The 19,481-nt window shown below is 35.0% G+C and overlaps 1 protein-coding gene across 2 annotated transcripts in view; it reads left to right on the top strand.

The window, feature by feature from the left end:
- The window catches only part of LOC110028004, a gene marked incomplete in the record, with an annotated part of 19,852 nt that extends 861 nt beyond the window's left edge, over positions 1 to 18,991 (top strand). The window contains 5 exon segments of one of the 2 annotated variants that reach the window (XM_020729692.1): positions 1,834 to 2,201; positions 2,940 to 3,013; positions 3,364 to 5,041; positions 5,771 to 5,975; positions 18,523 to 18,991. In XM_020729692.1, coding sequence (XP_020585351.1) covers positions 1,834 to 2,201; positions 2,940 to 3,013; positions 3,364 to 5,041; positions 5,771 to 5,975; positions 18,523 to 18,793 — 2,596 coding nt within the window. 2 annotated transcript variants of the gene reach the window in all.
- Positions 18,992 to 19,481: the final 490 nt, after the last annotated feature.

The raw sequence follows: 19,481 nt of genomic DNA, 5'->3' as shown, positions 1-19,481 counted from the left end.
TATATATATATATATATATATTTAAAGGTCGTAGGCTATTAGACGAGCCCCGACATCCCTGGGTGTGCTAAATATTCGAGTACCACACCCTACACACGGGGGGGATTCAAACCCGTGACCTGAGCAGACTTACGATCTTCAGAGAGGCTGTTCTACCAACAGGCCACGACACGCGCACACATATAAATTATTTTGTGTGTGTGTGTGTGTGTATTGTTGTTGTTGTTGTTGTTGTGGCTGTTCTACCAACAGGCCACGACACACGCACACATATAAATTATTTTGTGTGTGTGTATTGTTGTTGTTGTTGTTGTTGCGTGTGTGTGTACATTTTTTTAAAAAAATAAATAAAGGAATGGCTGAAGGTTATGATACGAGCCCCAACCATCTCTCATGCACCTATAATTCGAGTACCACACCCTACACTCGGGGGGAATCGAACCCCAGACCAGAGGGGACTTACAACTGATAAGTAGATGCCCGACCAACTGATATGAATACGCGGCACACACACACAAACACAATCACACACACATAAAGACATATAAACACATGCACTATGTATAAAAATGCATATTTTTTAATGTATATAAAAACATAATTAGTTTTTTGTTGATCCGAACACGATCGAACAAAGCCTTGGTTATTTTTAAGTTGTTAAATAAACAAGCTTATAAAAACTAAGTAAAATATAAGTTAGTTATCAAGGCGAACATGATTGATTTTCTCACCTTTTTTTCTCTTGAAGTTGGAATAACTTGGTCTAGGCAATTTTTTCATTTGTTTGTTATGTAATAGAGGCTTGCACTGGTAGTTGTTAATTGGAACTGAGGGGAACTGTAAGTGTGTTTATGTGATCATGAAGAGGTTGTTTAGTTTTTAATTACTGTAATGCAATGTTATCATTTTTAAATATACTGATTGTTTGGTTTGTCCATAAATGAATTTAATGTTCTAAAATACTGACATTTAGGTCCACATTTGGATATGTCACTACAATCTTATAAGCATATAAAATCACAACTTAGGCTGTCTACATGCCTTTAAACACGTGGAACATAAATCAAGCAACTAGCTTAGCAAATAATAAAAATTTATTAATAGCATTTACTTATAAGTAACACTGAAGAAATTATCCATATTATTCTTGGTTTAAGATTTCTCCTATGTTCATGCATGCGGGGAATATGTGATATGTGTGCTTTAAATGGTCATGAAGTTTTTAGTGTCCATTTTTTTGAAAAATCAAAATTGTAGTATGAATGCTGAGACCATGAAGCTTCTAGAAAGATGCCTTTTGTGAGAAATGAATATACCAAAAAAAGAAATGTTGGGCATGTATTTTTCATGTTTTTCAAAATACAAATGATCAAAAGGGAAGTATATGTTTGAAAATTGTGATATTGGAGGCATATTATATGCAAAAATTAAAGGAAAAAATTATACTAGAAGCTTGATTTAGGTTTTATTGGTGGTGGTGAGAGCACGTTTACGCAACGTGAACTTTAGTAACCATTGAGTAAAACAATAAACTTATTATGGGTGTGAACTAAACGAGTAATGATAGTGCATGGTGTATACAAATTGGAGTTTATTGTTACAATGTAATCTTCAAGATGAGATTAATAGAATAAATTTCACAAAGTAAAATATAAGGTACAAAAATCAACTGGTAGAAGTTTATATTTTATATCCTAGATGTGCATGGTGTATACCATCAAATTCCATGAGGACTAGCAAAATAGTATGTTCCACGCATTGCATTATACTTTTTTGGCTAATGCATTTATTTGATTCTGTTCACTAAAAGAGTTGTGCTCCAAACTTAAGCAGAATGCCGCGTCATCCAGATATAGGGTGGCAACACGGCACAATGATTGGGGAGAAACGTCACCACGTACAGTGTAATTATTGTCATAGGATTATGATTGGAGGAATTACTCGGTTCAAGAAGCACTTGGCAAGCAAAAAGGGGGAGATTAAGGGCTGTGATTTTGTCCCCCGGGATGTTAGAGATATGATGAGAAAGCAATTAGTTATTCTAAAGCCAAAGAAGGGAATAGAGAAGAAGAGAAAAAGAGCAATTGTGGGATGTTCTGTTGCGCCTTCTTCTGGAGATCATGCCATTGATCCAAATTCAAGTAGTACTTCCATGAATGTAAGGCATGATTTGCTAAGCATTGATGATATGGGCTCGCAAGGTACAATTATCTTATTCTAGCATTGACAATAATTACATACTTAGCACTCAATTCAGAAATTGACATACCTAGCACCAATTCTCATGTATGTACATAACTCTCACCTAAACTTTCATATTTACATGATAGCACTTTGGTATTTTAAACCTATGCATGAAAATGTGTATTTCACTTAAACAATCGGTAATTGTGTTGTTTTTTTTGTGATATTAAAAATTTGAGTGCTATGCATGTAAATATGAAAGTTTAGGTGAGAGATATATAAATTCATAAGAATTGTGTGCTACATATTTTAATGCCCCCTTCATTTAATTTTCAGGATTTTTGTTTGATTTTATGGTTATATGGCAACCATTAAACTGTGATATGTGTGTATATTTTTAGAATTCTTATTTTCTTTCTAGCAATAAGCTTGTTTTATTTTTAATTAAGTTTTTCTCTGTTTCTTTTCCACATTTTCTATCTTATCTCGATACATCCATTGAATCATATACATTCTTTGATGGTATTTCTTGACATTCAGATTTAGTTCAGTGTGATCAGTAGATGAGATTCCTAAATATATATTTATTGTGTGTTTATGTGCATCTTACATATACCTACATGCATAAATACATATTTATGTATGCATACTTTTTATAATTGTGTCTTTTTGTGGATTGGTGGTGGTTTGGATCTTATTTTGTCTTCTTTAGATCTTCCAATTTATAATATTTGTATTTTGGTTCCTTGCTTCAGAGCTGGGCAGTCAGCAATTGAACGGGACAGCAGAAGATTTTGATGCCTTTTCCAATCCTGCTTTTAATGAGAACGTATGTAGCAGACTGAAATACTGTGTTTCTCACTTGTTGTTATTCATAAGGGGCATTTACTTTCATACCACATAATTAGTATGTATTTACATATCTAACACCTAAACTTTACTTCTTACATTTTTACACCATCCAAATATTTCATATCACATAAAAATTAGTACAATTTTAACATTTAAAAAGTGATATACACCTTTTTATGCATGTAAAAATTGAAATTTAGGTGTTAGATATGTAAATACATAGGAATTGAGTGGTTAGTTTGTAAATCTTCCCACTTGAACTTTTATGTGAATTGAAGTATTCTTTCATTTCATTTTTCTATGAATGTAAATTTTTATCTTTAATAGGGTTCTGCCCCTCATAGAGCTACTGATGTAGGATGGGATCATGGCACAATGGTGAACGGAGATCGCCAGAAAATAATGTGCAGATACTGTCAGAAAATAATTTTGGGAGGCGGAATTTCTCGCCTGAAACAACATTTAGCTGGCGAAAGAGGTAATATTGCTCCGTGCGAGAAAGTTCCAGATTATGTCAAGACGAATATACGACAACATCTTGGTTTTAAAGTTCTAGAGAAACTCAAAAGGCAGAAAATAACTGAGGATCTGAAAGTTTCTCTTCAGAAAGCCCGAGAAGAAGGAAATGAAGGTATTCCCCATAAGATAGTCTCCAGAAGAACAAATTCTCGTAAAAGAAGAGCTCAAAACACAGTCGTTGGCTCGGTTCGACCGCCACTTCAGACGAAAATTAGTCCAAAATTTACCCCTCAAGAAATCATAGAAAGAGCAGATATGGCTGTTGCGAAGTTCTTTTATATCACCGGTGTAACTTTTAACTCAGTCGATTCATTTTACTTCCAAAAAATGATTGATGCAATAACTGCAATTGGTCCTGGATATAAAATTCCCTCCCATCATTCTTTGCGAGGTAATTTACTCAACAAATGTTTGAACGAAGCTTCTGACTTATGCAAGGAGGTTCAAAAGTCATGGGAGGTGACCGGATGCACAATCATGGCAGATCGTTGGATTGACAAAGTTGGTCATGCAAAGATCAATTTCTACGCTTATTCTCCAAAAGGTACGATTTTCCTTAAATCGGTGGATGAATCAGAGTACGAAAACTCACCCGAAGATCTTTCGAATTTGTTCGATTGCATCGTCAAGGAGGTAGGCTCGAGAGATGTTGTAGCTTTTCTTACTGATTCCACCCCTACTCATAGAGCTGCAGCTCGAATTTTAATGAAGAAGTACCAGACATTTTTCTCTTTTGTTTGCGCCAAACACTGCTTTGAGCTGATGCTGAAAGCCATGGCAGAGATGGATGAGATAAAAGACTTATTGGCTAAGGTGAAGAAGATCTGTCAGCTTTTATACAACAATGCTTGGATCCTCAACTCATTTAGAAAGAAAACTGAAGGAAAAGAACTGTTTCAGCCTGCTGCCACTGAGTTTGTAACCAAGTTCTCTACTTTACAAACCATGGTGGCTCTCAAAGACTCTCTTCAACAGGTGTTTATAAGCATTTCATCAGTTTTATCTGAACAAAAGTTGGGTTCAGAAGTGATAGATATTTTATCAGATTTACTGTTTTGGTCATCCTGTGCGAGGATCCTCAAAGTTATAAGACCACTGCTCTCAGCTCTGCACCGAATAGAGAGCAAAGAAAGACCCAACATCGGATATTTCTATGACTCGGTTGAAAAGGTGAGGAAGGGAATTGTTTCCGAATTTGAAAACGAATCTGATTATCGTCCATTCATTGAAGTTATTGATCGTATTCGTGAAGAGCTTCACAGCCCTCTCCATGCTGCTGCTCATTATCTTAACCCTTCTGTTTACTATAGTTCAGAATTTCTCATCACCACTGTTATTCAGAAGGGTTTACTTGATTGTATTGAGACTTTGGAGACTAACATGTTGTCTCAAGATAACATTACAAGGCAGAAGTGTTTTTATGAGGATGCAGTTGGGGATTTCAGTAGACCTGTGGCAGTAAGAGGGAGAGAGACACTGTCTCCAGGTGAGTTGATTTGTGTTCTGAATAATCATGTTTTGAATTTGGGGCATTTATATACATTATCAAGCCGGGTTCGCTGGTCGGGTTTGAGTTTGACCCAAAATTGCCCCGGCCTGAAATTGCTTAAGTTGAAGGACACAACTAGAATCCAACACATATAACCCGTTTACATAAGGCATTATAGCTATTTAGATCAATTTCAGGTCAAATTTGAGTCAACTTCGACTCAATCTCGAGTTGATTTTGGGTTAGCGGATCGATTTCAAGTTAATTTTGGGTTAACGGGTCAATTTTGGGTTTGTGGGTCAATCCGAAATCACCCAAAAAAATAAATGGGTTAGGATTCCTAACCTGAAACCAAACCCAAAAATTATTCGAGTTAACCCAAAGCCAAATGTTTTAGTTAAATTTTGGTTGAGTTCGTGTTAAGTCAATTTTTCACACCCCTTGATACATGTCACCCAATTCCTATGTATTTATGTATCAAACATCTAAATTTTACCTTTTTATATTTGCATCATCCAAATCTTTCTTATCACAATATCATTTTAACTTTAAAAACTAAAATAGACATATATATCTATCTATCTGTCTATATATATATATATGTGTGTGTGTGTATAAAGTTTTGTTATTAGGTATGTAAATACATAGGAATTAAGTGGTATGAATGTAAATCTTGCTTTGTTTTTTATACGAAGACTATAATGGTGTCTGAAACTCGGAATCCAGCCACCTGGTGGTCTCTTTATGCTGCTGACTGCCCAGATCTTCGGCGCTTTGCTATCAGGATTTTGAGCCAGACTTGCACTATAGAGACTTCTCAGAAAATTTTGTTCATGAATGAGTACGTAGAAAGTAGACACAGGAACAGATTGGAGATTGAGAGAATGAAGGATCTTACTTTTGTTCGCTACAATTTACATTTTCTGCAAAGGTAAGCTCTAGAATCTTCTCAAACCATGTTATATTATGCTAGATTTGTTTGCTTGCTAACTAGTTTTGCTCGCTATAAACCATGTTTTGTTTGTTTGACATGTATAGTTTCGAATTTTTGTTATTTAGGTGGTCAATACGTGAGTTCGTTGAACATGCAAATTTAGAATGTTTTTGAAATAGTTGCTTCTACTTTTAGTAATGAATTTTCTGCTTTTTAGACATGGACAGGCCCATGTTGTAGTAAATTTCTAGGAGTTGGCCCCCTTCAATAAATGATTTTGCCCAATCCTCATAAAAAAAAGCCAACTTAACCACTAGTCTATTTATATTTTCCTAAATTTTGTAATCTTTTCTACTTATATTTTCTTTTTAAATTTAATAACATTATCTAATTAGTTTTTTTTTCTAGAAATAATAATATTTGTATGTGTGTGTTTCTGTCTTCGCGTGCGTATGTAAGGACGCGCGCACGAACACACACGTATATTCATAATAATAATAATAATAGTAATAATAACATTAAATATTATTTAATACTTGAAATATTTCTCAGCTCTAAAAAAATGGTTGGTTCTGCCCTTGTTGTCAGTAGACCTTCATATAATTTTCATAAATTAACTCAATTAAACACAAAAGAGGTGGTAGACAATAGATGACGGATGTGACGTCGAACTTTATCACAATCAAAATTACTAAAATATTGCCCCTTCAAGAAAAGAAATATATCAGAGCGTCCAGATCGTCAAGATGCCCAAGGAATTCAATGTACAAGGAACATAGATAATCTTTTATGATAAAAAAAAAGTTTCTGTAAATAAAAATAGTTGGTGGTGGAATAATAATGTGCAAGAAAAGATAAAATATAAGAAGTTATATTATAAAGATTGGTTTAAATGTTAAAGTTTGGAGAATTGAGAAAAATATAAAATGGCCGTAGGGAGTCTAAGTGAACAACCTATGACAATAAAAATTCTGTTTTTAGTGATCTTTATAATAGACTAAGAAGGGTGAAAAACATATATATTAACTAGACAAACAAAGAGAAAAGAAAAGTAAAGATCTAGCTCAAGTAAAATATATTAAAGATGAAAATCAAAAAGTGTTTTTCTTAGAAAAAGATATTCAACATAGGTGGGTGAGTTATTTTGATAAACTTTTTAATGAATTTTCTGAAAATACAATCGACCTTAGTGATCTTAATATCGTTAACAATAATAAAATATTTCATTTTGCCGTTGCATTAGTAAAAAAAAGTTGATGATGCTTGAAAAAAAGCCAAGAGTGGAAAGTCTGTAGGACCTGATGATATCCCAATTGAAGTGAAAATATATAGGAGATTCAGAGTTTCTTCGCTTACTAAACTCTTTAATATTATTTTTAAAACTAAAAAGATGCCTGAGTAGTAGAAGAAGAGTTTTTGGTCCCCATTTTTAAGAATAAAGGGGATGCACAAGAGTGTGCAAGTTATAGAGGAATTAAGTTGTTGTGCATACTTTAAAATTATGGGAGATGACAATTGAACATAGGTTAAAACACATTACAAATATTTTCTTAATCAATTTGGATTTATGTCTGGCAGGTTTACTATGGAAGCTATATATTTATTGAGAGGTTTGATGGAGAAGTTCAGAGATAATAAAGTGGATCTACATATGATTTTTATTCATTTAGAAAAAGCTTACGATAAGGTTCTAAGAGATATCCTTTGGAGAGTTCTTGAGAAGAAAGGTGTTGATATGACTTATATTCAAGTCATTAAAAATATGTGTACTAGAGTTATTACTTGTGTTTGAACAGAAGGAGGATTGACCGAGTATTTTCCCATTTCAGCTGGATTACATCAGAGTTCGGTTTTAGATATGATCGGCTTTAAGCTTAAGCCCATATCTTTTTGCTTTAGTTACGGATGCTCTTACTGGACATTTACAGGAAGATGTACCTTGGTGTATGCTTTTTGATAATGATATCCTTCTCGTGGATAAGAGGAGAGAGAAAGCCCTGAAAAAACTTGATTATGAAGGTCTACATTGGAGTTTAAAGGCCTAGTCTAAAGGGAGTCTAAAGGCCTTTATTTGAGTAGAACTAAAACTAAATACATGGAATGTAATTTTATTAATAATAGCTCTAGTGATAGAATTGCAACTATGGGTGATCAAATTATTAAAAATTGTGAACGCTTTAGATATCTCGGGTCTATTGTTTAAAGTGATGGTCATATAGATGGAGATGTTATTAGTAGAATTCAAGTTGGTTGGTTGAAGTAGAGGAATGCTTCGGGCCTATTGTGTGATAAAAAAGTACCGCTTAAACTTAAAGGAAAATTTTATAAGATGGTGGTGAGACTTGCAATACTTTTTGGCACTGAATAAAAGAGAATAAAAGAGAAGCATAAAACTAAGTTAATTGTTGCCGAGATGAGAATGATTAGGTGGATAAGTGGCTTTTCACTTATAGACAAAATGCGATAGGGATGGTGTAGCTCCGGTGACAAACAAAATTAGAGGGAGTCGTCTTGGATGGTTTGGTCACAGTAAACGTAAATTATCTGATGATCCGATTAGGAGAGTAGATGTTTTTTATTCGACTTAAGTTAGGAATGACAGAGGTAGACTTAGAAAGACAGGGGCATATTGTATAAAAAAAATATCTCAATTTATTAGAATTAAATGAAAATAGGACACTCAATAGGACGTAATGGAGAAAAATGATTCATATAGTTGACCACACTTAGTGGGATAAAGACTTGTTGTTGTTGTTGTATGCATGCGGGTAACACAAATTGACATCATGAACAACAAAATTTTGTGAGGTGAATCAATACACATGTTTAAATATATGTTTATGTAAAATAATTTAAAAAAATGGTTGAATTTAAAACTTTTTGTTTTTAATTATAATTAGATGTTGAATATTTTAAAAATACTTTTAAATTAAAATTAAATTAGCATTATTATTAATCAATATATATATATATATATATATATATATATATATATATATATATAAATAATAAAATAAAATCAGCACTTTTGCAACCCTTTTTAATTTCATGTGCGCTTAATCAATTCTTATTGTAATTGATTTTGTACTCTCTCATGGGCAATAAAAATCATATAAAGATCCTTTTTTGGTACTAGAGCTTCTTATAGGAAATTAAATGGTACATCTGAATTTAGCATAGTTTTTTTAAAACAATGTTGCTTCTCTTGATCCTACAACTTTATTGTATGATTCATATTCTTTAAAACTATGTTGAAGACTAGCACAATCTTGAACATCTACTTTGTTCTTAAATATTGGGTACTAAGGTGCTTCTTTAATCTGCTGGTCTTCAAAATTTTATTGTAAGGATTTGTTAACTAAGTTATTAAAATTTTTTAATTAAGTCCCCAAATCTTATTAGTCGTCTAATTTGAAACTAAAAACTCACATTTATGCATATTTTTTTAGAATAAACTCAATTTCATTATTTTGTATTAGTTTATTGTAAACTTTATTTTATTGTTTTCATCCTCTTCAATAGTAATTTCTTTCACAAATATTTTAATTTAACAAATTCTCAAAAGTGAATTTTGTTCTTTCATTGGTGTCAAGGTTCTCTTATCTTCATTTACAAGAAATTTAATTTGATGCAAGTCTCTAGATATTTTATTTTTATTAATATATATATATATATATATATGTCCTTTTGTTAAGAAGGGAAGTGGGAAAGGCGGAAAAACAATAATTTTTTCTCTGACTCAGAAATTTCTACCATGACAAAAAAATTCAAGTTTACTCTTATTGAAAATTTTCAGTGGGAACACCCACCTATGGATGTTATCAGAAAAAGTAGAGTGTAGATGATCTTAAGTCAGCAGGCAAGTGAAAAGTGGGACTTATGAATGAGAGACATATGTTGATCCAACTAACAATGACTGAAGACTACACCAGAATTTTCTCCAAGAAAAATTTTAATATTGCAGGAAAATCTATGGTTACTCAAGTGGTCTTCTGATTTCGACCCAAATCATGAAACTCTCACTGTACCGGTATGGTTCAGTTTACCTGGTCTCAAGCTGCATTTTTTTAACCATCAGGTTCTTTACTCTATTGGGGTCATTCTAGGGGATCTTTTGAAGCTAGATCTGTCTACTTTCAACCTAACCAGACCCTCGGTGGCCAAAATACTTGTGGAAAGGGATATTACTTTACCGGATGTTATTGAAGTCTGGCTGGGCACAACTCGCAATGGATATTGACAGCAAATCCTCATGGAACACAGACCCCCGTATTGTACCCACTATAAGATTTTTGGTCACATCCTTGATAAATGTCACAAGCTCTATCCTAATTTGAAAAGTAAGGTTCAAGTGAATAAGGATGAGTCTAGCCCCACTTCTCTGGACATTTTAGTTCCATCTGGGGAGGATACTACCAAATAGGAGGTGTTTGTTGCCCCTGAGGACCCCCCATGACACTGTTGTTATTGTTGTTGCGAGTGATGTGATGTTGGCACCTTCAAACCCTAATAGTGTTCAGATTAGGATTTGTTAAATTAAAATAGTGTTCAATACTGATGGACTATTACCTACAAATGATAGTGTTAAATGATTACCTACAAATGATAGTGTTCAGACTGATAATCAGAAGAGCCTCGCAGCTCCACTTCTTCAGGAAATATCCGGTGTAGAAACAACTCATACTTCACATATACTAGAACCTAATGTGGGTACTACGATCGATATTTCTTCTGCTTCAGCTCTACCACCCCATTAGACTAATTCTTTAGAAGAGGACTGACAGGTCTATTCCGGGAGGAAGAAGAAGAATGGAGGCCAACTCTAGCTCGGGAACACATTAGATGATACATTGGTTACTTCTGACAATGACAATCATCTTACCAGCTTATTAGCTTGCTCCTTCCCTAGAACTAAAAGCAGGGCAAGACCAAATTGAGTCGCTCTCTAGCCATCTGATACTATGTATTTCGACACTGTTAGACTTTTTATTTAAGTATCTAAATTTAAGTATTTAAGTATCTAATGTATTTTTCTATTTTTTTCTAGTTTTGGAACCATTTGTGGTTTTTTAGTGGGCAAGGTGTCATGTTTGGGCCCTCCCACACATTATATTTGTATCTTTCTTTCTACTTAATATATTAGCCTTTTTGGGCTTTCAAAAAAAAAATAGAATGATGTTAATTGGTTTTTTGAAAATACACACACACACACATACATATCTCTCATTAGTATCTTGCTTTTTATAAATCATCAAAAGTTTTTACATCTTTTATCACTCCAGTCTTTACAGAAATTTTTGGTTTTTTATAATCTTTTTAGGTATTGATAATATTTAACTTTTTAAATGCTCTTTTTTTTCCTTGATTTCTCTTATACTTCCTTATTTCACTACCAAGGAGCAAAGCATAATTTATTTTTAAACTCATTTTAGAATATTCACAATAAATTTATAAATGAAATTAACCATTTTATCCTACTTTGTTCTTGATTAAACTAAAAATTCTATGATTTCTCCCATAACGATTATCTTGAAAGATTAATAATTTCTTACTTCAAATTTTGCATCTAATGCAAGGACAATTTGTTCTTTTAACTTTATGCTTTCAAGGTATCCTTTCATTATTACTACTCTATGCTATGAGTTCAAACTCTTGTCTAGAATCACCTTAATAATATTTACAATAATTTTTTTCTTTCCTTTAAATAAAAATCTATTTGTGATTTGATGGCTCTACTTTTTTATGTAGTTCTCATTTCTTAATGACACTGTTCTAAGACTCTAGATTGTCTGGTGGAACAAAGAAAAGGGGTAGGTAAGGATAAAAGAGTTAACCCAAACCACAACATAACGATAATATTATTGCTGAAATTTGAATGTGTAATACAAACAAACTCCAGAAATAAAGACCAATAAAGATACACACACAAACTCCTAACTAGGGTTGAACCGAAAGTGATGGGAATGTGGCAACGAGGGATGCAGGGCAGCTAGTGGCTATAAGAATAAAAGTTTTGGAAGGAGACGACATTAAGCTGAGAAGTGCTTGGATGGGGCGGCAACAAGCTGGTAAAGGGTTGGGATGGGGCTGCAACAAGCAGGGAAAGTCTGGGATAGGGCGGCAGCAAGCAGGGAAAGCCTGAGAGAGGGCGCGACAAGTAGCAATCGATTGGGAGGGCGACAAAAAACAAGCAAGAGGGCTGGAAGGAGATAGCCGACAATTTGCAGTGGTATGGAAGGGAGGCAACAGTTATGCTGGATGCTGGAGGGTACGACAACAATTAGGGGGTGCAAGGGTGGGAGCAATATGAGAAGATAATCACCACTTTTGAGCAGGATTTAGCCAGCGCACCACCTGTCTTCAGATACAGTTCTAGCAAGGGAGAAAAACGTTGGCGACAGAAAATCTGAAACAAAAACTGAGCCCTAATTCACAGAAAATAACATATATATAATAGTAGATAATTAAGGGGGAACTCCTCGCCTTGGGCAGCAATCCTAACCCAAGGAAAGGACCGACCAGCCCCTGAACCTCCCTAGTTTAACTTGGATGACCCCACGTCAGGTAAGTTGGAGGATTTCGACTGAAATCCGACCAAATGGCGGCTGGATAGCACGTTGGTAGCCAAAAACAAATTGATTTCTGCTGTCAAATAGCAATTGGTAGCGGATTCGATTATGAAGGAGGCCTCCAAATCCAGATGTATGGGAAAGAGTGGGAAAGGGCACCACATCAATTCTATTAGATTACGAACACACCAATTGAGAAAAATCCATGTATACAACACTGCAATAAAGAAAATAAGAGAAAATACCTCTGAATAACAAAAATCCTCAAAAACAGAAAAACAAAATATATAAATAATCTCCCCTATATTCTAGTTAAAGTAATATTAAAATACTAATAAGAATGAGAAAAGTCATGCTATCGGGATTGTAGCGAGGTAGGTCTCTTCCCCGCTTTGATCCTACTATCATAAGATTGCGGTATGTGGGATTGCGGGGTTTCCCGTGTCACTCTCTTTGGATAGGCGAGACTTCTTTTTCTTCTCTGGAAGCACCTATATCTCACTTTTTTATATTCTTTATCACAAAACACCTAAGGATATTTTCAAAGTTACGATTCACCACTACTGTCTGGCCATTTGTCTGGGAGTATACTGTTGTACAAAACTAAAACTTAATGCCCAACTTACTCCATATAGTCTTCCGGAAATAGATCATAATTTCTCATCTCTATTTGAAGTGATGGCATGTTGGATCTCCTCAGTAGTATCAACTTAAGAGGAAGACTTTATGTCATATAATCTTGGAATTGTCTTAGTAGGGGCTGCTCTATGTCTGGATCTACTCCTCAAACTCACTATTTTTTAGGACAACTAATGACAGTTCTACTGGTGCTTTTTTTAAGGTCTATATAAAGCTAGTGCTTGGCACTATATTCTTAAAATCCTTATAAATTCCCATCACCTTGAACTCATTCCAGAGCAAGAGTAAAATGCATATTCCATCTTTGGTGAAAAAATGTGTGCTCTTTTAGCCATCATGATTTGTACAACTATCGTATTGTTAATGATGGCCTAATAGGATATGATAAGCATTCTGATACAAACTAAGATGATTTTTTCACAGAAATTAGTGCAAACAAAATATTTTTCTTTGCAAACACAAAACATCACAACTTAAATACATAAAGATAAACACCTACAATTCGAGAGGTATGCGTTCTCTCCCAAAACGTACAATGAGATGTAGGTAATCTCTCCCAAACTTAAGACTCATGACAACAATTCAATGCATAACTCTAACCCTAAACATGTTAGCCCTATTTATACCCCACAATAATAAATAATAATTACTCTTTTAGGTGCCGACATAACAATACTCCCCTCCCCAAAAGACTAATTGTCGTCAATGTGAGAAAAAAGAAACTGCTGCTGGATCAATTTGTTTGGCTCTCATGTGGCATCCTCTTCTAATAATCATTTCAATTTAATCGGTATGTCGTAGTGCTCCATGAGTTCGAAAAGCAGTCTTGTGCACATCCTTCAGCCACATCCTAACTTGTCGATAACCTGACTTCAAGTCAATCTTGTAGAATATTGTAGCCCCAAACAACTCTTTTAGTAGCTCATTGATCGACCTAATCTTTGTCGACTTTGTATCACATGCATATTCCATGTTATACAGCTCAGTCTAGAGTTTCAGCCCTGCATCTTGAATTTTACTCACCACGGTCTTGAGCTTTACCAAAAGTCTTGAATAAACGGGGGTCACTGTGAAGCACCCCCATCATTTATCTCTTAAATACTTTGCCATGCCAAAATTAGTTGCTTACACTCTCTCCCGCTCTTCTCCACCTGACCCGTTCCCATCATTACTCTTGAATCGTCTTTCTCCCAGAAGGTTGCAACAACATAAGGAACTAGCACAGTTGAATACAACCCTTCTGGGTCCCACCCACCATGGTTTCCTGTTCCAGGCTGAAATTCTTCAAATCAATCGTTATCAGCCCCGAATCGAATATCATCTCTTCTCTTCTATTGCTGCCTGTTTCAAATCTCTCGATGTCGCGTAATTCCCTCTAGATGTTACTGCTCTAATCCACTTTCGACTCCTTTCTTGAATCCCACATGCTTCCATTTTTTCTAGTCGTCTGGATATTGCACTATTCCTTCTAAGTGGTTCCGCTCGAGTCTACTCCCAATTACTTTGCTTGATCCGCCTAATGCAGTGACACAACACTGATCTGTGGAATCCTATTGATTGATGTAGGTCGTATCTGCTCCTGATTTCTTCACTTGATCCCATGACTCCTGATCCACCTAAGGCAGTAATGTAGCCTTAATTCCACACAAATCCTTGAGATTGTTGCTGCTCGCATCCACTCCAGACTTTGTCGCTCAATCTCATGGCGGGTTGAGGCAGCTTTCTATGAAACTTTAAAATCTTATTCTTCATTTATTTCAGGGCTGCGAATCTCTCCTCCATGGACAAAAATTATCTTTTCAAGGATGAGAAACACTTTGTTTCAGATATGATTTAGCTCGTTTGTTCCTCCAAATTCTTCTCCAAAGCATTTAATTCTTTGTCTGTCATTATTCCCTGGGCAATTTTAGATTTAACACGCTAAAATCCCATTGATGGCTTCATAAGTTGCCTGAACCATGACTGTATTATGAGGTCTTAAGCCGCAATCCCGTCCCTGGCTCCTCAGATCGCCCAAATCACGGCTATATTAGTCTTGTATGGACATGATCCCATTGTTTGCTTCCCCACTTGCTCAAAATCATGCTATATCACAAGGTTAGAACCCCTTTGACGTAATTTAGTCATTTCCTCCCAGACAACTAAGTCTAAACATGACCGTTTTATTCATCGCACCCATATCTATTCACGATTGTATTTCAAATTGCGATACAGTTGTTGGTCGCGCTCCCGTTGTTTGCTTCCCGTATTTCTTTAGTTGGTTCCCAGCTAGCTCGATTGTGATTGTATCGGGTTGCAATCCTATCATTTTCTTCCCACCATCCTTTTGTACGTCGCGATCCTGCATTTGTTTCTTAGCTAGCTCGATCGCAGTTATATCATGATATTCAGTTCAAGTCGGAATTTTGTACGTCATTATTTTGTTTTTTATTCCTAAATCCCCATAATTGAATGCTCTTGTACCAATTTGACAAACCAAGACTATTTATGTATAGAAATTAGGGCAAACAAATTATTTTTGCTTTATTAACAAAAAATAACACAACTTAAATACATAAAGATAAACACTTACAATTCGAGAGGTAGACGATATCTCCCAACACTTACAATTTGAGATGCTGACGAGCTCATAAATTTTAAATTTAAAACTCAAGATTACAATCTAATACATGACATTAACTCTAAACATATTAGCCCTATTTATACCTCACAATAATAAATAATAATGTACTAAATTGCCCTTTAGGCACTTGTGTAACACATTCAAAGGTACCGCATCACATCACACTTGCTTCGAAAACTTGTCTTCAATAAATAACTCCATGAGATATTTCCTGTCAATTGCAGTCTTATTTCATTTCTTCAACCACAACAGAGAATATGGTTGGGATCGTTTCCGTTTTACCAGATTCAACTTGTCGACCATTTAGGTAGACACTATATTCTCACAATTACTTACGTTTTTGTTTTCACGATGCAATAGATATGAAAGATATTGTGGCAGAGTTACTATTGTTATCTCATGGCTCAATTTGAAGGATTCGTCAAACAACTAGCATCTCTCCCACATCGGCTTACTCTTTGACATCTTCATTTATTTTTAGTTATTATCCATTTTTTCAATTGTTCCATGTTCAGTGAAAGAGATCACTGTATTGGAGCAACCCAAGTCAACCCCTTGTACTTGGGAAATTGAACTCAATGTCCCCAAAATCATGACATTTTAAGCATTATACGGTTGGGAGAGATTTGAGTGTGTTGGTGTTCTCCGCCTTTTCTCCATTTTGAACTGTTTTTTTCCTAGAATGGGTCGGCTTGGGTGCTCCAATAGGTGTACTCTTGTTGTCTAATCCTTGGATTGAATGCTATCTGTAAGGTATGGCAGTCACCTGGTGACGTTGTTTCTTCACCTTCAAAGCTAGGGTTTGTACAGTGTGGACTAATATGACTGCAGTTACTCTACATTACTAATAGATGATATCAGTCTTACAAGATGCCTCTCCATTGCGAGCTCTTTTAGTTTCACTATTTAGACTCACTCAATGAATTCATATGAATCCAAACGTCTGTCAAAATCTGACAAATCAATATTCACTCTAAAGTTACGCTTCTTTGATATTTCAGGTCAAATTGTCGAAGTATTAGTTATTAATCACCGAAACTTATGGGTGGAAGGGAATTACTTTCTTGGCTATGTCTGACCAGTAATCATTATGGCTCTGAGTGATTTATTTGGATTGCTCCTTTCAAAGGTGGCAATTATTTGTTGTAGTTGGAGGATTATCTTTGCATGTCTTGCATCGTAAGCTTGTAGATACTTATTTGCATATTTCTCCTAAACTGCATCGTGTCATTTTCTCACGATCATAATTTCGGCGGGTATAGGGTTGTAGATGGAAGGTTAGCTGAAGGCTTATGGTTTTGGTGGTAGGTGTCAAGTTAGATTTTTTGTGGAGGTTAGAATGTTAGCTTTTGAAAAATTGAGTTAGGGCTAGGAATTGAGGTAGGAATGATTATGATATTGAGTTCAATGAAGGTTTAGGTTGTGTGGATTGCAGAGACCCGTGTGGAATCCCGCGGGCTCTCAAATCTTTGCGATTCTTGGATTGCAGGATGGGCCTGACTCAAGTCCCACTCGTGAAAACGCTGTTTACGGGATTTTCTGCCCTCATTATCAAATTCAACACAGTACTTTTCCTTTTCTAGCCTTATTTTCTATTCCGTTTCTTTCTAATTAAGCTAAAAAAAAATTATATAATTATTTATGCAATAATATATTATATATATTATTATTTATATAATAATATATTATATATATTTATATTTATGTTTAAATCGTAACTGCTCTGTGGTAATGTGGTTTTGCGTCTTGTTTTGCATATATTTGATCTAGGTTGGAATCCAACACTCTACATATATTTTTTCAGTTTAATTTTAATGAGTCAATTTCAAGCCAAACATGAACACGAATTTATAAATCGAGCTGAACACGAACACACTGTTCACGAGCCGGTTTCAAACACGAGCCGATTTCGAACACGAGCAATTTAGAACGACCCGAACACGAGCCAAGCCTGAGCTCGCTCAAGCTCGGCTCGTTTACAACCCTAGATTTTAGTTTAGATGTAGGAAAAAAAAAATTCCTAAAATTTAGGGTTTGTCAAGCTCTGATGTCAAATAACATTATTTTAGGGCTTCTAAGGGTGTTGGGGGAGGACAAGGAAGTTGTAGGATAGGTAATGAAAGTGGGAGGAATTTTGTCGGTTGAAATTCAGCGGAACAACAACTGGACAGTAGGCCGGCAATAGAAAAACAACATAATTATGTTGTCAAATAGCAATTAGCATTGTTTTCGATGATGGAGGCCTTCAAATGTATGGGTGGGATCACCATCTCAATCCTTTCATATTACAAACACATCTCGTGAAAGAAATCTAATGATACGGCACTCCAATAGAAAAAATAAAAGAAAAAAAGAACTCCGGTCGAACAAGTTGAACCGGCCGGCATAGATCGGTTTTTTAAACTTGGAATTCTATATACTAGATGCTAGGGGCGGCCGGCATAGATCGGTTTTTTAAACTTGGAATTCAATATACTAGATGCTAGGCATCAGGTTAGACATCTTTAATGAGGACACACTTTAAGTTCTCTTCTATAAGTTGGGTAAGTTGCCACCCATACATATATAAAGTTAATAATGGTTTAAAATGAAAACATTTATTGAGCGTTTCAACTATTTTCATAACTTGCATAGATGTTAACTGGGGTTGGATTTACATTGATATAAAACATAATCTTGGTTTACTTTTTTTGAAAACTCCACATCATTGCAGGCAATCTGCAGCATCATCAGGAAGCAAAAGCTCCATGAGACATGAATATGATCCACTGTGCTACGATGGGCTGCATTCTGTTGCTGCCGACTGGATCGAAGATCCCGGATCCCTCGAGCCGGATAACTATAGCTGGCGAAATCTCGTTCCGCCGGTCGATGCAGCTCCGGCGAAGAACAAAGGCTGTGATATGGATGACAACAATGTCAGTGTTGAAGATGGAAGCAACAATTCAAGTCAGTTTATTGATGACACTGATGATTCAGAGTAGATGCTCCTCCATGGCTGGTTATCCCAAGCTTATACAGTAGCTTTTACGCAATTAAGAAATATTTACATACATACCACCCACACCTAAACTTTGTTTTTATAATTTATACACCTTTTCATGCGTAGATGAGATGGTTAGATATGCATATTCTTAAGAATTCAGTGGTATGCAAATAAATCTTTCTAATATTAGTGTAGTCCTAGGTATGATCATATGTAAAAATTTTATAAATAAAATGAATGATAATGATTTAATTTGAGAAGCACATAACTTTTAATACATATATATAAACCCTAAACAAATAATATACTGTTTATTTCTGATCCAAAAGTCCAGCGTCGATTCAAGCAGAATTTGAATTCCATTATTTGTATAAATTTAATATTTATAATTAATTTTATATTTACATATCACACAATTCATATGTTACATTTATAACACTAATGCTTTAATTTGTGCATGTAAATATATATTTATGAAAATATGAAAGTTCAGGTGTCAGATATGTAAATACATATGAATTGAGTGGCGTTTACATAGACCCAGCTTGCATCAATAACAGCCTTGTAAGCCCATCTATTTCCTTCATAAAAAAAAAAAGCTACCGAATAAATTGGCACAGAAACGTAAACTAAAACTCATGCAAAGTAAAAAAAGCAACGGTTAAACATCAGACTATCAGACTTTA

This window comes from Phalaenopsis equestris, unplaced genomic scaffold (genome assembly GCF_001263595.1).
Source record: "Phalaenopsis equestris unplaced genomic scaffold, ASM126359v1 Scaffold000479, whole genome shotgun sequence".
In the NCBI taxonomy this organism is placed as follows: domain Eukaryota; kingdom Viridiplantae; phylum Streptophyta; class Magnoliopsida; order Asparagales; family Orchidaceae; genus Phalaenopsis; species Phalaenopsis equestris.
The sequence above is the reverse complement of the archived record's forward strand: the minus strand, read 5'-3'. Positions and strand labels throughout refer to the sequence as shown.